General features: G+C 33.7%; 2 protein-coding genes across 2 annotated transcripts in view; one reads left to right on the top strand and one right to left on the bottom strand.

The window, feature by feature from the left end:
* Positions 1-26917, top strand: part of LOC142350815 (acetyl-CoA acetyltransferase B, mitochondrial-like) — a 406383-nt gene that overhangs the window by 193807 nt on the left and 185659 nt on the right. The gene's annotated exons all lie outside the window — the stretch shown is intronic.
* Positions 1-26917, bottom strand: part of LOC142351226 (uncharacterized) — a 55740-nt gene that overhangs the window by 11258 nt on the left and 17565 nt on the right. The window contains exon 3 of the mRNA XM_075403361.1: positions 21324-21670. Within this exon, the coding sequence (XP_075259476.1) occupies positions 21324-21670 (347 nt within the window). The remainder of the gene's footprint in view (positions 1-21323; positions 21671-26917) is intronic.

Raw genomic sequence — 26917 nt, 5'->3', positions numbered from 1 at the left:
ATCAAAGTTTCATCAAAAGTTTATAGCAAAGAATCAAAAAGGTCGGATTATCCTACAACCTAGAGTTACCAATGAATTAGATCTTCTACAACAAGAAGGATACATTGAAAAGTTATCTAGCTGTTCTGATAAAAATTTCATATCACCAATCGCAATTACCGTAAAGAAAGATCAATCAATAAAATTAGCATTTGATTCTGAACTCCTCAACAAATCAATCCGTATAAATAAAAAGAAAATGCCTAACACTAAATTGTTAATAGGTTCAATATCACTACATCTTACAAACACACAAAAAGGCCAGCAAGCCTACTTTTTCAGCTATAGACCTTAGATTTGCATATAGTCAATTACATTTACACAAATACACCGCAAAACACTGTAATATTAGTATCATTTGTGGAGAATCTACGGGCACATACAGATTTCAAACCGACTTTACGGTCTCACGGACATGCCAGCTGAATTCCAAAAAGCAATGAACTACAAACTTGTAGGACTTCCAACGCCTATTGTTATCTTGACGATTATATCATAACCGTTAGTACCGGATCAGAATCCGATCATCTCGGTTATGTCATTAAATGTCTTAAAACATTAGATGAAGATAAGTTGAGAATTAACCTCCAAAAATACACCGCAAAAATACATCTGCTAAAACAAAATTTGTTTACGCAAAATCGCATATCACAACTTGAAATAAAAACTCCAGCTATCTTAGCCATGCCACCAACATCAGCACTCAAACTTTTAGATCCTTCCATGGATTAGCATATTATATCATAATTTTTTACCAAATTTAGCACAACTTTGCCACCCTCTTAGACCACTTCTCGAAAAAACTACTAAGTTCCTTTTGACTGAAACACATACCAAGCACTTCAATATCATTAAAGACAAATTTGCTGCAAGCACTGAAATTTGGCATTTTATTCCCAAACTGGACGTCCGAGTAATATGCGATGCATCGCGTTCCGGACCTGACACAGCGCTTGAGCAAAACACTCCTGGTGGATGGAAACCGATAACATTTGCATCACTTTTTGTCAATTCTACAGAAAAATGCTTAAGCGTTAATGAATTAGAATTAGAAATTAGAATTAGAATTTGGTCAATTGACTCTTTCAATTACTATTTCTACGGAAATGACTTCACTGTAATAACTGACCAAAGACCCTTACTATCAACCCTCGCGGAACATCGGTCGAATAAATCGTATAATAGTTGACTCTCCAGGTGGATCAATCGTCTACTTCCTAAAAATTTTACAACCGAACATATGCCTGGAGCAAAAAAAGTCCTTGTAGATTACATGTCTCGAAACCCTTTTGCCAATGCTAAGAAAATTTCATTTTACGACAAACATTTTGTGGTAGCAGCAATTTCTAAAAACCGGAATTCTTTTAAACACATTAGGGGAATCAAACCAGACACATTACATTAAATGGAAAGCATTCTTAAGTCAAATTCACCCTTACTACACTCGACTACGTCAATTGCACCGCAAACACCTAATTTAAATACTGACAATTCACAAATTCGTATTAGAGCAATTGTATTGCCTTCAGCAACTCATAATACTCCGTTACAATTTACACTACCCACTAAGTCTATTAATTCCAATTTCACCCTTACTACACTCGACTACGTCAATTGCACCGCAAACACCTAATTTAAATACTGACAATTCACAAATTCGTATTAGAGCAATTGTATTGCCTTCAGCAACTCATAACACTCCGTTACAATTTACACTACCCACTAAGTCTATTAATTCCAATTTAAAAAAATTAATCGCGTCGTGAATACCCTTCACATATTTTAAACCACAATTTGCACTAAAATAATCCAGTATTGCTTGAATCACATTCCATTCCTAAATTTGCTGCATCTACACTGCGAAACTCAGACAGTAAAAAAGTGAACAATCCGAGCAATTAAGCCCAATAAGGCCCATATTTGATACCAACTCGAATAATCACCACAATATCGTTAAATTAGGAGCAAAAATACAAAATTCCACCTATAATTACGAAGCACCCAAAATTACCTCGCTCTTTGTCCTGAATAACTCTTTAATCAACTACTCAGAAAATCACTCCATCTCAAAAATGCCAAGAGGAAAATCCAACAAATCTACTCCTACCAAAGCCTGAGTAAGTTTCTTGGATACCTCGCCTTCAAGCAAAACACCCGGAACAATTAGTTCCTCTAACATGGAGACAACACTATCAACCAGTGCCGTGGACACTGCACACAACCTCTATTTAACAGACACGATCAATTGCATCTTCAGTAAGAAGCTACTGGCAATCCTCACTGGGAAAGACGCCACTCTGCAGGAAGTTAGAGATTGCGTCATCTGCAACGACGAAGAACGGCTCACAGATATGAGCCCCTATATCCACTCCTACTGGCGTGATATGAGCATCAAACACGGATGTTTGTGTACTGATGGACAAATAGCCATACCTAAGGCAATCAAGGACGCCGTAATGGAGGATATTCACTTCACCCAACCAGGCAGTTTCGCCATGCTTTCTCTGGCCCAAAATTTCTGGTGGCCTTATATCCACCGAGATTTACTAGCTAAGACTAGTGAGCACATAGCCTGCGCGGAGATTGATAAAATTCTAAAATCAGTGAGTCCGCATGGCAAATGGTTACCTTTACTTAATTGCTTTGAACCGAATGACGAAATCCAAATAGATTTTGGTGTACCTACTACATTGATCGCTATTCAAACTACCCTACAGTAGAAATAGTAAATAACGCTACTAGTCCTAATGTATTTAAAATGCTAAATGCACACATATGAAACAAATGTATATATATATATATATATATATATATATATATATATATATATATAATCATTGAGTATATAAAACAATTAAATTAGATCCAGCTAGAAGTATAACAGGTACCAATATATAAACCCGCAAACTATCATAGAGCCATAGGACTCGTAGAACGTCTTACTCAAACTCTTAAACGACAACTATCATGTACGAAAGCACATTTAGATAAAAAAAAATAATCTTGAACACGCAATTGACGCAATTATTCAACAACTACGAATAACTAAACAAATAGCAACAAATATAACACCATTTGAAACACATTTTGGCAGACAATGTAATACACCAATCTCTAATATCACAAAATCAAATAAAAAAATGTAAATTATATTAAGATAATTAAACATTATTTAGACGACGATACAATCCCAGGCCAATGGCATCTTACAGATGAACAGCGAGCGGATAACGGAATGTGCTCTGATGTGAAAATTGAACGTGTAATCTGCTCCGCAAAAGCCTGTACTCACGAAGAGCAGCAGAAGATGAAGGACAAGGAAGCTAGTCTGATGTGGTCAGAGGTCATCTCTAGACCAATTCCACGCAGCTGACGCAGCAGTCAAGTAAAAATAGCCAGAAAGAGTCATGACGCAGATCGCCTGAAATAGAATTTGAATGGCCTTTACGATGTTTTGGTTCCGGGAAATACGGTTGGAAAACTAAGTCCAACAGCTAGCATTATCAAAGAACCCAACACACCCGAAGTAGGCGTCCAGACTCGGACGAGGCCAAACTTGGCACGAAGCACGAACGTGACATGTAACTAGGCCAGTACTTTGATAGAAAACCCAAGAAAATTCATGAAAAGACTCTTGAACAAAAAATTAACCACCACAAAAAGGATCTTTCGAGAAAAATCTTGGGAGCAAAAAGATAAAACGCACCCGAAAAGCAGCCCGATGATATAAGTGTGGTAGCATTTGGACGATCATGTATATCCACTTCAAGTAACGTGGCTAGAGCTCTGAAAATGAGAATTCCTAAAAGAAATCCTAAAATTAACGAAGTGTTTCAAAATCGACGGGATTTAACACAGATTCTTCACATTAGCCCGGCAGAACCGATTGCTGCTCCAACAACACAGCCATCTGTGGCAGGCCCATCTGCGCCGCAAAATAGTTCAAATTTTGAGAAAGGAGAAGCGTTCAAAACAAGTTAGCGATGCTTCCGAATATGACACATCATCTGTGCGGTGAAGCAAAAGACAAATAAAGAAGCAAAAGAGGACATCTGACCAGCAAACGCAATCCATTATTCAGGATATACAGGATACACATGGGTATTTTATTGAATTTCCTGTTTCTGACACATCCTTCATTGGTGTAATCTCTCCCAGAAACCCGAACGAAACTAATCCCAACCTATCTTTGGAGAGAGAAATGACGGTACTTGAGGCAGAACAGCAAGCGAATAGTTCGGAGTAAAACTATTTAATAACTCTTCAAACTTTATGTTTGGCTTTATTAAATTAAATTTTTACTATTATATAACCGGTGAAAAAGTACTATTTTTCAGATTTAATGTATTAATACTTATTAATTTCTTCAAAAAGGGATACGTCATAAGGACTGAATGTTTGTCATTAGAATACACATTACAGCACTCAGTTCTCAGTTAGTTTTTTTCTCAAATTCAAGGGCTGTTCATTCAGTTCATTATTGGCATCAGTCATCTGATCTGCTTTTCACATTTGTGCAATCCGCTAATAGTACATTCAATAACAACAACAATCAGAATTTTTTCGTCGAAATTCTAGATTCATGGTGAGGTGATAAGTTGAGCTGAAGAAGTCATTTATGGTACCATAGTGTACGTTTGATAGAACTATATTAGGCTAAATTTGAATCTACGTTAAGTATTTGTGATTTTTAAGACCTGTAGCCGCGTGTTGTAGGAATTAAATTTAGCTGCAGAAGTTATCAATTTGCTTGCTTCTTTTTTAATTAATGACTTGCATTTTTTGGAGACTTTTTACAGGTGCCTTAACAACTTGCTGATTGTATAAACAAAATTTTGCTACCTGTTGTCATAAACGATTGCCCGTCGTGTGTCAACTATTGCTGGGAATTTGTAATTCTGGCAATCAGAAACATTTTCTCGAAATTCAAGGGCTGTTCATTTAGTTCGTTTTTGCATCAGTCATCTGATCATCATTTCACATTTGTTCAGTTTGTAGACAGGAAATTGTCTGTTCATGCATGTAAACAAATACTGATTTCCTCTTTCGCGGGTGAATAACTCACGATCTTAATAACTTCCTCCCAATCTCAAAGTTGTTTAATTTTTAATTCACTCCTCTTGTCTGCACTAAACTCAAATAACTTAGTTGCAATTTAAGTTAGTCAACTGCTTTTCAAAAGTAAACTTTCAAGCAGAATAGGCATTCGCATCGCGAATAACCAATTCCTAAAGTTTAATTTAAATTCAATCTTTTAAGTTCAGCGATCGCAACGCAATTGCCCAATCCGCTAATAGTACATTCAATAAAAACAACAATCAAAATTATGTCCTCGAAATTCTAGATTCAAGGTGAAGTGATAAGTTGAGCTGAAGAAGTCATTTTAATCAGAATGTTTTAATTGCGTGTCTGAATCCAGCAGAGTATTTTGGTCAGTTAGGGTAGAATTGAAGGTTCAACAATTTTCCAGCATTTATTTTTGTCTTTGGGCAGATCACACTTTTTGAGCTTAGAAAAACGCTTAAAGAGCGCAGTTGTGCTATATACAGCTTTGTGGTACCATAGTGTACGTTTAATAGAAATACTTTGGCCTATGTTTGAATCTGCGTTAAGTATTTGTTATTTTCAAGACCCTCTAAAGTTTTTGCCCGTCGTGTGTCAGTTAGTTAGTTTTTCCCCAATTTCAAGGGCAGTTCATTCAGTTCATTATTGGCATCAGTCATCTGATCTGCTTTTCACATTTGTTCAATTTGTAGACAGTAAATTGTCTGTTCATGCAGGTAAAACAATACTGAAATCCTCTTTCGTGCTTGAATAACTCAATTTTCTAAAATCTTAATTCACTCTGTTTATTTGCGCTCAAAGAACTCAGTTGCAATTCAATCTAGTCAACTGCTTTTCAAAAGTAAACTTCATAGCAGAATAGGCATTCGCGTCGCAGACGAATGCCTATTCTGCTATGACTAAAAAATTCAATCAGAATTTTTTCGTCGAAATTCTAGATTCATGGTGAGGTGATAAGTTGAGCTGAAGAAGTCATTTATGGTACCATAGTGTACGTTTGATAGAACTATATTAGGCTAAATTTGAATCTACGTTAAGTATTTGTGATTTTTAAGACCTGTAGCCGCGTGTTGTAGGAATTAAATTTAGCTGCAGAGGTTATCAATTTGCTTGCTTCTTTTTTAATTGATGACTTGCATTTTTTGGAGACTTTTTACAGGTGCCTTAACAACTTGCTGATTGTATAAACAAAGTTTTGCTACCTGTTGTCATAAACGATTGCCGTCGTGTGTCAACTATTGCTGGGAATTTGTAATTCTGGCAATCAGAAACATATCCTCGAAATTCTAGTTTCAAAGTAAGTTGATATGCTGAGCTCAAGAAGTAATTTATTTCAAAAGGTTTTAATTGCGTGTCTGAGTCTGGTAGAGTATTTTGGTCCATTAGGTTAGAATTGAAGGTTCAACATTTCTTCATAGCCCTTATTGGAACCAAAATTCTTTGCAAATTCTCTGGTTTCACATTTGATTTTAACAGGGAAATTAAGTTGAGATGAAAATTGGATTGAAATCAGTCAGGTGTGAATAAACGAGATCATGATTCTAATTTTCAAATTCATCCATTTATTGTATCCACCAAACATTTGGGGGGAGGAACTATATACTCAAATGGGTTTTTTATTCATTCAACTTTGCTCGATCGATATGTTTGTCGTAGAGAATTGTGAGTGGAATCTTTTAGAAGCTCGTCCAGCGTAGAATTCCTAATTAAAAACATTTTTTGAATGTCGTTTTTTGAAGAGTTATCGAACTTTAAATTTCGTTTGATTTGGCGTCATTATGTTCACTTTAGCGTAATTTTTGTTCAAATTGAGATTTGTTTCTTTAAACATAGTAACTCAAAATTACGTTTCACGCTACAGACAAATGAGGCCCAAAGAACAAATATTCGTTTTCAACGAATCGGTCATGCTCTTTTGGCTTTGACTCTGAGTTTTTGTAAGTCCGAACAAATTTTTGTGATCCTACTAAAAAATCTTTGTAGTGCAATGACACAGAGTCTTTGGTTATAAGTACAATGAGCTTTCTAATGAGCCTTAAATGAAAATTTTTAGAGCCTTCCGAAATGAGCCTTCAAAAAATTTTTAAAAATTTTTAGATACTTTCTTTCTACAAATTTTTTTGAAATCTTATTACATTACCCTGATATTGGTACTTGCCATTGGCTTTATGAAGACGTTTATGGGATCATAGATGAAATTTTCAGAAAATGTTCATGGTTTATAAGTCTCCGACACTTTCCTCTCTCACTTTTTTTACTAAGGTTTTGGTTTTTGGCCGAATTTTGTCGCTGATTTCAAAGTCATAAGAATTATTGTGATATCCTATAAACAATGACCTATGAACCACAGACATGATTGTCTTGAACTCGAGGCATAACGTTTTGTTTTTATTGCCTTCTGTTGAAAGTGAATTTTCTTACATTGTGGTCTTTTGCAGTTTTTTGTTCCTTTAGTCTGCTTGTAATTTATTCACATCATTGAGAGGTCCCGTTCATTTCGATTTAACTCAGATAATGGCACTCCTACTAATTCTAAGTCGTAAGTGATGTTTTTTTTTCACTATATGCTTTTCCATAAAAGAATACTGAGTGATCAAAATTTGTGTTTCTTTTTCCCTTCTTTAGCACATTCGCGTAATGAGAACCCAATTGTTTTCAAATGAGACCCAAGTGATTTATTTAATCCTCGAGTATAATTGTAGCCGAATTATTAAAAAGAAATATTGAAACAAAAAACAATATTCATTTAAGTAGTTTTTGGTTTTGATGGCTGCAATTATTTGTGTTTTCGCTAATTGTTTGTATATTTTGAGTTTTTCAAGATTGTTTACTCCCTTTCTATGGCTAAGTCAAACCAAACACAAGTCTTATTGTTTTCGCAATGACTCTTTTGTAATTTTTTTGTTAAACTCTACTAATTTTTCGGACAATTGAAATTATTTGTTTCAAAAAATTTGGTTTTTGAAAAATGCCTCATTATTTCTTTTTTTTTTCGATTTGTTACCTTGTCGCATTGGAAAAAGTCCTATCTATGTTTGATTATTTAAAAGAGTAAATTTGTGTAGTTAGGGTTTTATCCGATTGCATTTCGACGTTGTTACTTTATATTTAGATATTGAGTTTTTGCTGTGGAGTTTTTGTTTTTGCTTGTCTTGTTGTTTGTTTTTGTTTTGTACTCTTTTTAATCGCAGGCTTCGCAAGCACTGTAATGAGGTTTGGCATTATGTAATAGTAGTTTAGGTTTGTAACGATTTTTTTCAACTCAATCATCTATTTTTAGTTATGTCTTTTTTATTCATTTGGTTGAAAATTAGGTCGAAAATGTAGATGAGCCCTGGTCGGAACATCATGTGCGAACGCACTTTTCCGAGCCTCCTTGTTTAGCTTTACTTTTAATAACTAACATCATAACCAGTGTGATCTTGATTAGCCCATTTCGAGATCAAATTTTTTTTGGTGTGAAATATGAGAATGGTTAGATTTTTAAGATAATAAATGGTACAAGGGTTTGAAGATGGGATAAGATGGTTAAAATATAGTTTTCAATAATATGGCGGAAGCAAGGACACTAAAAATATTGTCTTTACTAGTTTTGCTTAAGTGACTGACTTTGCATGCAGAACAGAAAAGCTAATGGTTTACACAGTAAAGCTTAAAATTTATCACTTTTGTTCTCTCTAATGTTTAAAGCAAACTCAAATTTAATCATTGTTGAACAAACGTGTAAACGTGTCACATTTCGAAACACCTTTCTCTCATCTATGAAACTTCGATGGAGTTCATCAAGTTTACATTAAGATATCTGGTAAGTAGCCTACGTATAATTTCCGTTTAATAAGTAGAAACAACCACTAGCTAAAAGCTCCATTATGTAAATTTTTTGGTCAAAAATTTGATTTCAGGATGGAGTAATTTTGTGTCCAATTTTATTTTTTCTTCGTTAAAGTAGGGTTTGCTAGGTAGTTTTTGAAGTTTATTATTAATCCAGTCAAATTGCAACAGCGTGGCAAACACAAACAGTAAAAGAAATCATCAGTTTCACCAACTGTTCTGTGTGAGTGGAGAAAACCAGAATGAAATCTAGTCCAAAAATAAAAGTTTCTAGCATTTATTTTTGTCTTTGCGCAGATCACATGTTTTGAGCTTAGAAAAACGCTTAAAGAGCGCAGTTGTGCTGAATACAGCTTTGTGGTACCATAGTGTACCTTTAACAGAAATACTTTGGCCTATGTTTGAATCTACGTTAAGTATTTGTTATTTTCATGACCCTCTATAGTTTTTGCCCGTCGTGTGTCAGTTAGTTAGTTTTTCCCCAATTTCAAGGGAAGTTCATTCAGTTCATTTTTGGCATCAGTCATTTGATCTTCATTTCACATTTGTTCAATTTGTAGACAGTAAATTGTCTGTTCATGCATGTAAAACAATACTGAAATCCTTTTTCGTGCTTGAATAACTCATGATCAACCGCCCAATCTCATTTTTTTAAATTCTTAATTCACTCTGTTTATTTGCGCTCAAAGAACTCAGTTGCAACTCAATCTAGTCAACTGCTTTTCAAAAGTAAACTTCATAGCACAATAGACATTCGCATCTCGAATAACCAATTCCTAAAGTTGAATTCAAATTCATTCTTTTAAGTTCGGCAATCGCAACGCAATTGCCCAATCCACTAATAGTACATTCAATAATTGTACTATCAGAATTATTTCCTCGAAATTTTAGATTCAAGGTGAGGTGATAAGTTGAGCTGAAGAAGTCATTTTACTCAGAATGTTTTAATTGCGTGTCTGAATCTGGCAGAGTATTTTGGTCAGTTAGGGTAGAATTGAAGGTTCAACAATTCTTCATAGCCCTTATTGGAGCCAAATTGCATTGGGAACTCTCTGGTTTCACATTTGATTTTAACAGGGAAATTAAGTTGAGAAGAAAATTGGAGTGAAATCAGTCAGGTGTGAATAAACGAGATCATGATTCTAATTTTCAAATTCATCCATTTATTGTATCCACCAAACATTTGGGGGGAGGAACTATATACTCAAATGGGTTTTTTATTCATTCAACTTTGCTCGATCGATATGTTTGTCGTAGAGAATTGTGAGTGGAATCTTTTAGAAGCTCGTCCAGCGTAGAATTCCTAATTAAAAACATTTTTTGAATGTCGTTTTTTGAAGAGTTATCGAACTTTAAATTTCGTTTGATTTGGCGTCATTATGTTCACTTTAGCGTAATTTTTGTTCAAATTGAGATTTGTTTCTTTAAACATAGTAACTCAAAATTACGTTTCACGCTACAGACAAATGAGGCCCAAAGAACAAATATTCGTTTTCAACGAATCGGTCATGCTCTTTTGGCTTTGACTCTGAGTTTTTGTAAGTCCGAACAAATTTTTGTGATCCTACTAAAAAATTTTGTAGTGCAATGACACAGAGTCTTTGGTTATAAGTACAATGAGCTTTCTAATGAGCCTTAAATGCAAATTTTTAGAGCCTTCCGAAAAGAGCCTTCCAAAAACTTTTTAAAAATTTTAGATACTTTCTTTCTACAATCATTTTTTTGAAATCTTATTACATTACCCTGATATTGGTACTTGTCATTGGCTTTATGAAGACGTTTATGGGATCATAGATGAAGTTTTCAGAAAATGCTCATGGTTTATAAGTCTCCGACACTTTCTCCTCTCACTTTTTTACTAAAGTTTTGGTTTTTGGCTGCATTTTGTCGCTGCTTTCATAGTGATAAGACTTATTGTGATATCCTATAAACAATGACCTATGAACCACAGACATGATTGTCTTGAACTCGAGGCATAACGTTTTGTTTTTATTGCCTTCTGTTGAAAGTGAATTTTCTTACATTGTGGTCTTTTGCAGTTTTTTGTTCCTTTAGTCTGCTTGTAATTTATTCACATCATTGAGAGGTCCCGTTCATTTCGATTTAACTCAGATATTGGCACTCCTACTAATTCTAAGTCGTAAATGATGTTTTTTTTCACTATATGCTTTTCCATAAAAGAATACTGAGTGATCAAAATTTGTGTTTCTTTTTCCCTTCTTTAGCACATTCGCGTAATGAGAACCCAATTGTTTTCAAATGAGACCCAAGTGATTTATTTAATCCTCGAGTATAATTGTAGCCGAATTATTAAAAAGAAATATTGAAACAAAAAACAATATTCATTTAAGTAGTTTTTGGTTTTGATGGCTGCAATTATTTGTGTTTTCGCTAATTGTTTGTATATTTTGACTTTTTCAAGATTGTTTACTCCCTTTCTATGGCTAAGTCAAACCAAACACAAGTCTTATTGTTTTCGCAATGACTCTTTTGTAATTTTTTTGTTAAACTCTACTAATTTTTAGGACAATTGAATTTATTTGTTTCAAAAAATTTGGATTTTGAAAAATGCCTCATTATTTCTCTTTTTTTCGATTTGTTACCTTGTCGCATTGGAAAAAGTCCTATCTATGTTTGATTATTTAAAAGAGTAAATTTGTGTAGTTAGGGTTTTATCCGATTGCATTTTGACGTTGTTACTTTAAATTTAGATATTGAGTTTTTGCTGTGGAGTTTTTGTTTTTGCTTGTTTTGTTGTTTGTTTTTGTTTTGTACTCTTTTTAATCGCAGGCTTCGCAAGCACTGTAATGAGGTTTGGCATTATGTAATAGTAGTTTAGGTTTGTAACGATTTTTTTCAACTCAATCATCTATTTTTAGTTATGTCTTTTTTTATTCATTTGGTTGAAAATTAGGTCGAAAATGTAGATGAGCCCTGGTCGGAACATCATGTGCAAACGCACTTTTCCGAGCCTCCTTGTTTAGCTTTGCTTTTAATAACTAACATCATAACCAGTGTGATCTTGATTAGCCCAATTTTTTTGGTGTGAAATATGAGAATGGTTAGATTTTTAAGATAATAAATGGTACAAGGGTTTGAAGATGGGATAAGATGGTTAAAATATAGTTTTCAATAATATGGCGGAAGAAAGGACACTAAAAATATTGTCTTTACTAGTTTTTCTTAAGTGACTGATTTTGCATGCAGAACAGAAAAGCCAATGGTTTACACAGTAAAGCTTAAAATTTATCACTTTTGTTCTCTCTAATGTTTAAAGCAAACTCAAATTTAATCATTGTTGAACAAACGTGTAAACGTGTCACATTTCGAAACACCTTTCTTTCATCTATGAAACTTCGATGGAGTTCATCAAGTTTACATTAAGATATCTGGTAAGTAGCCTACGTATAATTTCCGTTTAATAAGTAGAGACAACCACTAGCTAAGGGCTCCATTATGTAAATTTTTTGGTCAAAAATTTGATTTCAGGATGGAGTAATTTTGTGTCCAAATTTATTTTTTCTTCGTTAAAGTAGGGTTTGCTAGGTAGTTTTTGAAGTTTATTATTAATCCAGTCAAATTGCAACAGCGTGGCAAACACAAACAGTAAAAGAAATCATCAGTTTCACCAACTGTTCTGTGTGAGTGGAGAAAACCAGAATGAAATCTAGTCCAAAAATAAAAGTTTCTAGCATTTATTTTTGTCTTTGCGCAGATCACATGTTTTGAGCTTAGAAAAACGCTTAAAGAGCGCAGTTGTGCTGAATACAGCTTTGTGGTACCATAGTGTACGTTTAACAGAAATACTTTGGCCTATGTTTGAATCTACGTTAAGTATTTGTTATTTTCATGACCCTCTAAAGTTTTTGCCCGTCGTGTGTCAGTTAGTTAGTTTTTCCCCAATTTCAAGGGAAGTTCATTCAGTTCATTATTGGCATCAGTCATCTGATCTTCATTTCACATTTGTTCAATTTGTAGACAGTAAATTGTCTGTTCATGCATGTAAAACAATACTGAAATCCTCTTTCGTGCTTGAATAACTCATGATCAACCGCCCAATCTCAATTTTCTAAAATCTTAATTCACTCTGTTTATTTGCGCTCAAAGAACTCAGTTGCAACTCAATCTAGTCAACTGCTTTTCAAAAGTAAACTTCATAGCACAATAGACATTCGCATCTCGAATAACCAATTCGTAAAGTTGAATTCAAATTCATTCTTTTAAGTTCGGCAATCGCAACGCAATTGCCCAATCCACTAATAGTACATTCAATAATTGTACTATCAGAATTATTTCCTCGAAATTTTAGTTTCAAGGTGAGGTGATAAATTGAGCTGAAGAAGTCATTTTACTCAGAATGTTTTAATTGCGTGTCTGAATCTGGCAGAGTATTTTGGTCAGTTAGGGTAGAATTGAAGGTTCAACAATTCTTCATAGCCCTTATTGGAACCAAAATGCATTGGGAACTCTCTGGTTTCACATTTGATTTTAACAGGGAAATTAAGTTGAGAAGAAAATTGGAGTGAAATCAGTCAGGTGTGAATAAACGAGATCATGATTTTAATTTTCAAATTCATCCATTTATTGTATCCACCCAATAATTGGTGGGAGGAACTATATACTCAAATGGGTTTTTTATTCATTCAATTTTGCTCGATCGATATGTTTTTCGTAGATAATTGTGAATGGAATCTTTTAAAAGCTCGTCCAGCGTAGAATTCGTAATTAAAAACATTTTTTTAAAATGTCGTTTTTTGAAGAGTTATCGAGGTTTAAATTTCGTTTGATTTGGCGTCATTTTGTTCACTTTTAGCGTAATTTTTGTTCAAATTGAGATTTGTTTCTTTAAACATAGTAACTCAAAATTACGTTTCACGCTACAGACAAATGAGGCCCAAAGAACAAAAAATTTGTTTTCAACGAATCGGTCATGCTCTTTTGGCTTTGACTCTGAGTTTTTGTAAGTCCGAACAAGTTTTTGTGATCCTACTAAAAAATCTTTGTAGTGCAATGACACAGAGTCTTTGGTTATAAGTACAATGAGCTTTCTAATGAGCCTTAAATGCAAATTTTTAGAGCCTTCCGAAAAGAGCCTTCCAAAAACTTTTTAAAAATTTTAGATACTTTCTTTCTACAATCCTTTTTTGAAATCTTATTACATTACCCTGATATTGGTTCTTGTCATTGGTTTTATGAAGACGTTTATGGGATCATAGATGAAGTTTTCAGAAAATGCTCATGGTTTATAAGTCTCCGACACTTTCTTCTCTCACATTTTTACTAAAGTTTTGGTTTTTGGCTGCATTTTGTCGCTGCTTTCATAGTGATAAGACTTATTGTGATATCCTATAAACAATGACCTATGAACCACAGACATGATTGTCTTGAACTCGAGGCATAACGTTTTGTTTTTATTGCCTTCTGTTGAAAGTGAATTTTCTTACATTGTGGTCTTTTGCAGTTTTTTGTTCCTTTCGTCAACTTGTAATTTTGTCTCATCATTTAGAGGTCCCATTCATTTCGATTTAACTCAGATATTGGCACTCCTACTAATTTTATGTCGTAAGTGATGTTTTGTTTTTCACTATATGCTTTTTCATAAAAGTATACTGAGTGATCAAAATTTGTGTTTCTTTTTCTCTTCTTTAGCACATTCGCGTAATGAGAACCCAATTATTCTCAAATGAGACCCAAGTGAATTATTTAATCCTCGAGAATAATTCTCGCCGATTTATTAAAAAAGAAATATTGAAATAAAAAACAATATTCATTTAGTAGTTTTTGGTTTTGATGGCTGCAATTATTTGTTTTTTCGCTAATTGTTTGTATATTTTGAGTTTTTCAAGATTGTTTACTCCGTTTCTATGGCTAAGTCAAACCAAAGACAATTCTTATTGTTTTCGCAATGACTCTTTTGTAATTTTTTTGTTAAACTTTACTAATTTTTAGGACAATTGAATTTATTTGTTTCAAAAAATTTGGATTTTGAAAAATGCATTATTTCTTTTTTTTGTCGATTTGTTACCTTGTCTCATCGGAAAAAGTCCTATCTGCAGTTTGATTATTTAAAAGAGTAAATTTGTGTAGTTAGGGTTTTATTCGATTGCATTTGGACGTTGTTACTTTAAATTTAGATATTGAGTTTTTGCTGTGGAGTTTTTGTTTTTGCTTATTTTGTTGTTTGTTTTTGTTTCGTACTCTTTTTAATCGCAGGCTTCGCAAGCGCTGTAATGAGGTTTGGCATCATGTAATAGTAGTTTGGGTTTGTAACGATTTTTTTCAACTCAATCATCTACTTTTGGTTATGTCTTTTTTTAATCATTTGGTTGAAAATTAGGTCGAAAAGGTAATTGAGCCCTGGACGGAACATCATGTGCGAACGCACTTTTCCGAGCCTCCTTGTTTAGCTTTACTTTTAATAACTAACATCATAACCAGTGTGTTCTTGATTAGCCCATTTCGAGATCAAATTTCTATTGGTGTGAAATATGAGAATGGTTAAATTTTTATAATTTTAAATGGAAAAAGGGTTTGAAGATGGGATAAGATGGTTAAAATATAGTTTTCAATAAAATGGCGGAAGAAAGGACATTAAAAAAATTGTCTTTACTAGTTTTTTTTAAGTGACTGACTTTGCATGCAGAACAGAAAAGCTAATGGTTTACACAGTAAAGCTTAAAATTTATCACTTTTGTTCTCTCTAATGTTTAAAGCAAACTCAAATTTAATCATTGTTGAACAAACGTGTAAACGTGTCACATTTCGAAACACCTTTCTTTCATCTATGAAATTTCGATGGATTTCATCAAGTTTACATTAAGATATCTGGTAAGTAGCCTACGTATAATTTCCGTTTAATAAGTAGAAACAACCACTAGCTAAGGGCTCCATTATGTAAATTTTTTGGTCAAAAATTTGATTTCAGGATGGAGTAATTTTGTGTCCAAATTTATTTTTTCTTCGATAAAAGTAGGGTTTGCTAGGTAGTTTTGAAGTTTATTATTAATCCAGTCAAATTGCAACAGCGTGGCAAACACAAACAGTAAAAGAAATCATCAGTTTCACCAACTGTTCTGTGTGAGTGGAGAAAACCAGAATGAAATCTAGTCCAAAAATAAAAGTTTCCAGCATTTATTTTTGTCTCTGCGCAGATCACACGCTTTGAGCTTAGAAAAACGCTTAAAGAGCGCAGTTGTGCTGAATACAGCTTTGTGGTACCATAGTGTACGTTTAACAGAAATACTTTGGCCTATGTTTGAATCTACGTTAAGTATTTGTTATTTTCATGACCCTCTAAAGTTTTTGCCCGTCGTTCAAAACAAGTTAGCGATACTTCCGAATATGACACATCATCTGTGCGGTGAAGCAAAAGGCAAATAAAGAAGCAAAAGAGGACATCTGACCAGCAAACGCAATCCATTATTCAGGATATACAGGATACACATGGGTATTTTATTGAATTTCCTGTTTCTGACACATCCTTCATTGGTGTAATCTCTCCCAGAAACCCGAACGAAACTAATCCCAACCTATCTTTGGAGAGAGAAATGACGGTACTTGAGGCAGAACAGCAAGCGAATAGTTCGGAATAAAACTATTTAATAACTCTTCAAACTTTATGTTTGGCTTTATTAAATTAAATTTTTACTATTATATAACCGGTGAAAAAGTACTATTTTTCAGATTTAATGTATTAATACTTATTAATTTCTTCAAAAAGGGATACGTCATAAGGACTGAATGTTTGTCATTAGAATACCCATTACAGCACTCAGTTCTTAGTTAGTTTTTTTCTCAAATTCAAGGGCTGTTCATTTAGTTCGTTTTTGTCATCAGTCATCTGATCATCATTTCACATTTGTTCAGTTTGTAGACAGGAAAAACTGATTTCCACTTTCGCGGGTGAATAACTCACGATCTTAATAACTTCCTCCCAATCTCAAATTTGTTTAATTTTTAATTCACTTCTCTTGTCTGCACTCAACTCAAATAACATAGTTGCAATTTAAGTTAGTCAACTGCTTTTCAAAAGTAAACTTTCAAGCAGAATAGGCATTCGCATCGCGAATAACCAATTCCTAAAGTTTAAGTTAAATTCAATCTTTTAAGTTCAGCGATCGCAGAGCAATTGCCCAATCCGCTAATAGTACATTCAATAAAAACAACAATCAAAATTATGTCCTCGAAATTCTAGATTCAAGGTGAGGTGATAAGTTGAGCTGAAGAAGTCATTTTAATCAGAATGTTTTATTTGCGTGTCTGAATCTGGCAGAGTTTTTTGGTCAGTTAGGGTAGAATTGAAGGTTCAACAATTCTTCATAGCCCCTATTGGAACCAAAATGCATTGGAAAATCTCTGTTTTCACATTTGAAATTATCAAGGAAATTAGGTTGAGATGAAAATCGTAGTGAAATCAGTCAGTTGTGAGTAGAGGAGATCATGATTTTAATTTTCAAACTTCATTCGTTTATTGTTCCGACCCAACAAGTAAGGGGGAGGAACTATATACTAAAATGTGTTTTTTTGTTCGCTCAGTTTTGACCGATCGATATTTTCCTCTTAGAGAAATGTGATTAGCATCTTTTAAAAGTTCGTCCAGCGTAGAATTCGTAGTTAAAAAGGTTTTTTTTTATTTTTGTTTTTTTGGATGAGTTATCGAGGTTTAAATTTTGTGTGAACACGCGTATTTGGCATCAAACTGTTCATTTTAATGTACTTTTAGTTCAAATTGAGATTTTTTCTATAAACATAAAAACTCAAAATTACGTTTCACGCTTCAGACAAATGAGGCCCAATGAACAAAAAATTCGTTTTCAACGAATTGGTCATTTTTTTGGCTTTGACTCTGAGTTTTTGTAATTTTGAAGGAAATTTTTGAAATTGTACTACTAAAATTTTGTAGTGGTTTGACAGAGAGTTGTTGTTTATAGTTACAATGAGCTTCCAAATAAGCTTTATATGAACCCATCTAGTGCTTTGAGTGGAGAGCTAAGGGCTGATAAGACTTTAACTAAAATTTGTCGAATTTCCTTTGACCATTAACTGATCTTAAGTTTAAGTTTTGTAAGTCAGTCCCAGTAATGACAGTACCACTTCCTTTCCAGTGTAGCCCAATTTAATCCAGCAAGCAATTTTATTTTCTAACTATTAGTTAATGACTTCGATTCTACGAATTTTCAAACTTTTTTTCGAATTTTTAGATAATTTTTTAAAATTTTTTCTGTTTTGTTGAAATCTTATTACATTACCCTGATATTGGTAATTGCTATTGGCTTAAAGAAGACGTTTATGAGATCATAGTTGAAGTTTTCAGAGAAAACCTCATGGTTTTATATATCTTCGACACTTTCTTCTCGCATTTTCTACTAAAATTTTGGTTTTGTCTGCATTTTGTCGTTTTGTCGTTGTTTTCACAGTTATAAGTCTTATTTTGATGTCCTATAAACAATAACTTACGAAAAACAGACATCATTGTTTTGCCATTGAGGCATAACGTAGCTTACTTATTGACTTTTCTGGAAAGTTAATATTCTTATATTATTGTTTTTCGCAGTTTTTGCTGTTCCGTTCGTCAACTTGTAATTTATTCTCATCATTTAGAGGTCCCATCCAATTCAATTTAACTCGGACATTAACGTGTCTGCTAATTTTATTTCGTAACTGATGTTTTGTCTGTTGGACAAAATGCTTTTTCATAAAAGTTTATTAAGTGATCATTATTTGTGCTTCTTTTTCTCTTCTTTAGCACATTCGTGTAATGAGAATCCAACTATTTTCAAGTGAGACCCAAGTGGCTTTATTTATTCCTCGAGAATAATTGTAGCCGAATTAATATAAAGAACTATTGAAGTAAAAACAAAATTCAGAGAAATAGCTATTGATTTTGATGGCTTCAATAATTTGTGTTTTTGCTAATTGTTTGTATATTTTGAGTTTTTCAATTTTGTTTACTCCGTTTGTATGGCTAAGTCGAACCAAAGACAGGTCTTATTGTTTTCGCAATGACTCTTTTGTAAATTTATCAGGATTTATTTTGTTAAACTCTACTAATTTTTAAGACAATTGAAATTATTTGTATTAAAAAATTTGAACTTTGAAAAATGCCCCATTATTTCTTCATTTTGTCGATTTGTTACCTTGTCTCAATCAGAAAACGTCTAGTCTGCTGTTCAGTTTTAAAAGAGCAACTTTGTTTAGTTAAGATTTTATCTGATTTTACTTTAAATATCGATAATGTGTTTTTGCTGTGGAATTTTTGCTTTTGCTCATTTTGTTGTTTGTTTTATTCTTAAGTTGTTTTTACCGGCAGATTTCGTGATTGCTTTAATGAGGTATGGCATTATGTAATGCATAACAGTTTGGATTTATCACGAATTTTTTCAACTCGATCAGCTATTTTTGATTATCTCATTTTAGATTCATTTGGTTGAAAATCAAGTCAAAAATGTAGATGAGCCCTGGTCGGAACATCAAGTGCGAACACAATTTTACGAGACCCTTTCTTTAACTTTACTTATAATAACTAAAATCATAACCAGTGGTTTCTTGATTAGCTCCTTTTGAGATGGAATTTTAATTGGTGTGAAATATGAGAATAATTAAATTTTTCAGATTTTAAATGGTACAAAGGATTGAAATTTGGGCTAAGATAGTTAAAAGAGAGTTTTAATTAATATGGTTGAAAAAACAGGACTCTAAAAATGTGGTATTTACCAGCTATTTTTTTAAATGCTTGACTTAAGTGCATACAGAACAGAAAAACTCATTGTTTACACAGTAAAGCTCATGGTTTTACACAGTCCCATCTGCTGTCTAGTTTTTAAAAGAGTATATTTGTGTTGTTAAGGTTTTATCTGATTGCATTTTGACGTTGTTACTCTAAATTTAGATTTTGAGTTTTTGCTGTGGAGTTTTTGTTTTTGCTTATCTTGTTGTTTGTTTTTGTCTTGTATTCTTTTTAATCGCAGGTTTCGCAAGCACTGTAATGAGGTGTGGCATTATGTAATGCATATATTAGTTTGGGTGTATAACGAACTTTTTCAACTCAATCATTTATTTTTGATTATCTCACTTTAGATTCATCTGGTTGAAAACTAAGTCAAAAATGTAGATGAGCCCTGGTCGGAACATCATATGCGAACGCACTTTTACGAGCCTCCTTGTTTAACATTACTTATAATAACTATTATCATAACCAGTGTTTTCTTGATTAGCCCATTTTGAGATCTAATTTTAACTGTTGTCAAATATGAGAATGATTAAATGTTTCAGATATTAAATGGTACAAGGTTTAGAAATTGGCGATAAGATGGTTAAAAGATAGTTTTAATTAATATGGTCGAAAAAACAGGAATCTACAAATATGGTCTTTACTAGCTATTTTTTTAGTGCTTGACTTAAGTGCATGCCGAACCGAGAAGCTCATGGTTTACACAGTAAAGCTCATGGTTTACACAGTCCCATCTGCTGTTTAGTTTTAAAAAAAGTAAATTTGTGTAGTTAAGGTTTTATCTGATTGCATTTAAATTTAGATTTTGAGTTTTTGCTGTGGTTTTTGTTTTTGCTTATTTTGTGGTGTGTTTTCGTCTTGTATTCTTTTTAATGGCAGATTTCATGAGCGCTGTAATGAGGTTTGGCATTATGTAATGCATATAGTAGTCTGGGTGTGTAACGATTTTTTCAAGTCAATCATCTTAGCCCATTTTGATATCAAATTTTAATTGGTGTGAAAGATGAGAATGGTAAAATTTTTAAGATATTAAATGATACAAGGGTTTGAAGTTGGGGCTAAGATTGTTTAAAGATAGTTTAAATAATTTGGTGGAAAGAAACAGGACACTAAAAATGTGGTCTTTACTAGCTATTTTTTTAACTGCATGACTTTGCATGCAAAGCAGTGTTACTAAAGTCCATGATAAATAAAGGTACAATTTACGCACTGTGAACCAAGAAAAAAAACTACACACCAGGGGACCAAATTTTTGCCAGAAAATGTTTCTTAACTACACAAAAGCATCAACTTTATGCGCAGTTGAAATTGAGAACCTTCGTGCTTATCTCTGTACTTCACGTTTCAGTTGTTCTTCCGTTTTCAAATTTACAAATTCACAAACCATATTGAAGAAAAATCAAAAAAGTATTTCAAGTAAGGATATATCTTAGCAGGAACTTCCGCGTGGAGAGGTTTTTATATTGAAGTTTTTATTGTTGACTTTATTTTATTATTTTTATTATTTTTATTTATGGACTTTATTTTTTTAAATTTCTTTTGTTTCGAACCTAGAGATCAGACAGGGAGATAGAACAGACCATAATGGCAATTGACAAAAAATATTGAGGAGAAATGAAGCAACTTTCAAAATGAAGCAAAGTTACTCCATATGACCTACCTGTTGACTGTCAGGACGAACTGTGCGCAGCTCATCAGCTTCAAATCCTTTTTCCTCAATCTGTTTCCGATTAGAGATTGTTTTCTTCATAGGATAGAATAGAACGCACTCATTAGTACTCTCCATACGCCCACTAACCACTGCCTGTTGCAGAGAGAGCTTCGTGGCCCAAAAGCCACTCCACAGTTGTTTATTTTCTATCCTCTCAATAGCTGTGATTGTGTACTTCTCGTGTTTTTGATGAGGTATTAAGCACTTTTCTACCAACGTGTATTCCTCATCCCGTTTGTCTAAGTTGACAATACAACTTTTTCTGATATCTCTTGACCATGTGATGGGAATGAAAGCTACCATAAAACGAGTTGACCGAAATGATTTTTTATCCAATCAAGCAGCATTATTTGCGGTTTTATGGTAAAAAATTTGACAAGCAAAAGGTCTTCACAGAATTTTTGATTGCTTTGAATATAAATTTTAGATGTCTATTTAAAGTATCTAAGTTAATCTGACAATTCTAATAAGCTCAAAAATTATTAGTTAATTGAAATGCGACCCAAACATTCGGGTCTTCCGTGTCAATAAATATATTGCAAGGAATTATTGGTGAAACAAAATCAAATAAACTGCCACCAAACTCTGCTCAATGCTGAAATTTTTTACTTAATACTCTCCTGCAGTTGGATCAGATTAATTTTAAAAAGTTGGGTTTCATCATGTATGAAAACCAGTCCTCATAAATAAATAGCTGAAAACAATTAACATGACATGTTACATAAAAACAATGAAAACTTAACATAATTTAGAAACGACATCGGTCAGTTAGGGAAACAAAATTTTGACCAGCCAATCATTTTAACCACTTTTGGCTGGCCTAAAAAGTCTTTTCATGTCTTCGCACAGATAAGTCTTAAAATTACAGGCTTATTTTTGAAACTTTCCGTTCCAGCTTTAGTTCATAAATCAACCAAATAGTTTATTTTTACGGAGACCACGTCAAAAAATTACATCTCTTGTGAAAATTTTTTTAAGGGAGTTTCACTAACCATAAAGGAACATTATTATACCCCAGTGATTAGAATTTTTCGTGTAAAATAGGGTTTTTTGACAAATTGTCCTGCTAAAAGCATGTAAAGGAACACGAGCATGCGATCGGATGAACCAATAGATCTACAAAGATTCCTCTGATCAAATGTTGTATAAAAATGGTCGCTGAATGCTATTAAACACGATAGAAAAAATTACTTTTAGATTGTGCACGACAAAAATTAAACGCTGACAGACGATGCGTAATAAAAAAACTCTTTTCATGCTCTCTGATTTGTCAACTGAAAAACAATTTTTGCCTCTTTCAGAACAAAATAAGGGAACGAATTTTTTTCAGTTATTCGACACTCTTTCTATGTTAAGCTCACTAGATTTCAAACTGAACTAAATTAGAAACACAAAAGCTTGTATGCCTGGCTTTATCGTTAGTAGTAATAGTTAAGCAGACCTGGGGGGTAAAAGGATGTACCTATGTAATAACATTAGGTATAGCCTCTCCCCTCCAATTTCAAAAGACGTATCTCCTCACTGCATGACACCAATATTTTGGTAGCCACTTTTGGCCATTTATTCTGGTGAATACTTTGTTTACAAAAGATTAATTTTTACTGTAGCGTGAAAAAAAATGTTTTAGTTATTAGGGGATTAAGTGCTTGTAGAGATTTAAATGATCTAAGATGAGAAATTGATATAGATAAACAGTGTAAATTAAACAAAAATTTTTGAATGGTTCATTTTTGTTTGTGAGTTATTGAACGACATACTGTTCTGACAGATACTCCCCATAGTGGGGATGAAAATTTGGTCAAAAACGTAAATAATTTGGTGTGTGTTAATCCCCGAGCATTAAACCGTGCACTCTTGTATTTGGGAAGGATATAAATACCCGTAACACAAAATCACATTTCATTCTGGTTCTTTTGTTACAAAAATAATATAAGATTTTCTGACAACAAGTTCATCCACTGTGGTTGTCAAGAACGAACCAATCTCCGACTGGGAAGGATCTCCTCCGACCCCCAAAATTAGCAGGCCACAAATTGCCAAAAGAAATGGTGGCCATCCCGGAGTTCGGGTCCAAAAGGCAAAAGGAAATCGCCCAGCAGTAAAAAAAGGCTGCATTAAGGCCATTTGCAAAGTTCTACACAAAAAACTGGCTAAAATGGATCTGATTTAGATCAACCTAAAAAGTAAAAAAACTGAAAAAAAAACTATAAAAAACTGAAAGTCGTTTGACTTACCCCTAGTGGTTCGAGTTTTTCGGCGTACTTGCAGCGGTTTGACGTTCTATACAGAAAAATAAAATGTCTGATAGAATTCAATCTGCTAAGTGTATTCAAACAGGAAATGTGTGTATTTTAGAGCTGAAAACATTTGCGTTTTAAATTTAGATTTTTAGAATTTTTTCATGATAGATGTTGGTTGTTAAATACAGTTTATTCCTGATGGATGATATCATTCTAAGGATGATGTGGGGGGGGGGGTTGCAATAGGTGTCAAAAAAGGGAAAACGGGTTTTGTAAAGGAAACAAAACAGTTTTAATAGGGCTTCAGGACATCGATGGCTGAAGGTTTTCTCCGAGTCTGAAAGACACTTCGAGTATATGTGATATGCGCAATAGGTCATCTCCCGTCTTACCTATCACATACCCATGCAACTATCAGACTCCATATACCAATGTACACCAGAATGTACCAAAAATTGGACGACACAAGAGGACCGCACCCGGCATCGAACCCCGGAACCCCGGATGGGAGTCCCAGACACTATCAATGAACCATTGGCACTTGAGATGACTTAGATTTTAGACATATTTATAATGAATAATAACGTAAACCACATCCTATTTTATTAATGCACGATCAATTTTAGCAAAAGAGAACCCCACAAGGACTTGAACCCCGGATCTCCGAATGAAAAACTTATAAAGCATTAGGTGTAAATTACAACTTATTTGAGACTCACCTTTATAAATATATATGAACTGTTTCCCGCTACTGAATTAAATTTTGTTTGTAAAAAAGATGAGGCTTTAATTATTTTGATAACTACTCGTTTCGATTCAGCATGAAATTCCAATTTTTCACACCTAGGGGATTAGCAAGATAATGTCTTAATAAGAATCTACTTAGGTCATTTATTTTTTCTCATATTACCTTTTACTAATGTCACTTGCCAAAGACGTACCTCAGAGCATGATACCCAAGCTGTTCACACGAAGGAGATTAGCAAGAAAAGCCACCAATAACAAATTAATCAGGTCATTTACCCTTTCCAATATTATGATTTACAAAAGTCAATTTCCAAAGAAGTACCTCACTGCATGATAACCAAGCTGTTCACACGAAATTGATTAGCACAATATTCTCTTAGTAAGATCATTTAACGCTTCCTATATTACACTTTACTAATGTCAACTTCCAAAGACTAACCTGACAGCATGATACCCAAGCTGTTCACGCGACGTGAATTAGCACAATAATCTCTCAGTAAGGTCATTTACCCTTTCCCATATTACACTTTACAAATTTCACTTGTCAAAGACGTACCTCACAAAATGATACCCAAGCAGTTCACACGAACGGGATTAGCAAGATAATCACTTAATAACAAATTAGTGAGGTCATTTACCCTTTCCCGTGTTAGACATTACCAATGGCAATTGTCAAAGAGGTACCTCAAATCTTGATACCCAAGCTGTTCACACGAAAGGGGTTGGCAAGATAATCCCTCAATAACATATTAGTTAGGTCATTGATCCCTCCCCATAATTTGTTTTACTAGTGTCAATTTTCAAATACGTACTTCAAAGCGTGATACCAAAGCTGTTCACACAAAAGGGATTACCAAGATAATCCCTCAATAACATGTTAGTTTGGATTACTCATGTATGTTCGTCACTACTTCTATTCATTATTTCAAACAACTTTTAAAAATCAGTTGATCAAATATTTAGTTTAATTTATCCTTGTTGCCAATTTCAAATTGAACACTTAGCAAGCTCGCATGCACAAAAAAGAAACCGATTGAAACTGGCCTTTTTCTGTATTTAAACTGGACCCTTTTAACAGGTCAAAATTTCCCTCTGGAGTAGATAACGCAACACTTCACTCCGATTTTAAAATCAAAAACAAACTGGTAAAATAATTTTATTAAAACTTGTTTACGGGAGATAAGAACAAGATTATAATCGTAGAAAGGACCTCAAAATTTTCTCAAAGAGAAGGAATAAACGAATCAATCTTTTTTGTCCCATTTATGAACCATTTCTAAATCAATGTATTGTGAAAAACTCTTTTTTCCACAGAGATTAATAATAAAAAGGAAGCAGAGAAGTGCATTTTTTAATATCATTTACAAAACAATCTCTGGAGATCAAAAAAACAGTAGAAAGGACAAAATATGACGTACTTAGGCAAATTTTCTTTTTCCCGTTTTACAAATTAAAAATCAGTTGAAGAATCGTGGACAAATTTTTCAAATTTAACATTTACTTTCATTTTCGCTTTTTTAATTCCGTGTAAACTTTCACAGATTTCAAGCAACTAATACTTATCTTGCACTCTTTTTTAGAGAAAATGCCCAGAAAAACTAATCCAATGGAACGGTGTTCTTCCTGCAATAAACTTATTTCAGAAATCCAGTTTGAGCGGACAACGAAAGCCTCCCACAAAATGTTTTCCACAAAAATTTTCCCACAAAAAGTTAAAAATTTTCCAAGTCATTTCCTGACGAAGATATTTTACAAAAACAGATTGATTCTGTACTTGCACCCTCTCCGGTTACTAAGAATAAGTTTTCTTATAGTAGCTTTTTCTCATCGTTCTCTACGTATAATCAACTTCTTCATCACAAACAAAACAGTCAGTCACCAACGTTCAATTCCTAGCACCTACGAAAACGTTGAGCTGTCTATCTATGGAGACTCTCCCGCTCTTCATAGTGAACTTCAACCGGCTCAACACTTTTTGCGAGACTCGGTTCTTGAATTGTCCAGAAAGAAAGATCACAACTTCAAAATAAGGGAGATCCACCATGAAATAGTAATAAAAAAAGACTATACTCATAACGAGTTATCCAGTTCAGCCAAAATCAATTTTTCGTTTGGATTTGTGCTGCAGAGTGTGCAAAATCCTGAAGAATTACGCTACTACTACGCAGCAGATAGCGTCTCCATATTTTTAAATCCCATGTTTGAACACGACTACGATGTTGCTGCATCGCAAACTTTCGTGCTTTACAACGTGAAAGAAGGAAATCTTGACAATGCAACAGAACATGAGACATCTGAACTTTTGAACTCCATACAAATTTCCCCCTTAATATTGTGGTCATCTGAAGGCGAAAATACCTTTCAATACTCCGTCTCATGTCAAGCTCCACCTTTACCGGAGGCTTGTCCTCTCCGTACTTTTATTTGGGCTTCCTGTGTGGTATCCCGATGTATCCATGCTTTAAAAATTAAAGAATTTCCAGCGTTCCTGCTTCTTATGGATATTTGGACGAAAATCGTCTTACCTGAAGCAACTTAAAGACAAGAATTTTCTGC

The sequence above is a fragment of the Convolutriloba macropyga genome, chromosome 12 (assembly GCF_964194025.1).
Source record: "Convolutriloba macropyga chromosome 12, txConMacr16.3, whole genome shotgun sequence".
In the NCBI taxonomy this organism is placed as follows: domain Eukaryota; kingdom Metazoa; phylum Xenacoelomorpha; order Acoela; family Convolutidae; genus Convolutriloba; species Convolutriloba macropyga.
The sequence above is the reverse complement of the archived record's forward strand: the minus strand, read 5'-3'. Positions and strand labels throughout refer to the sequence as shown.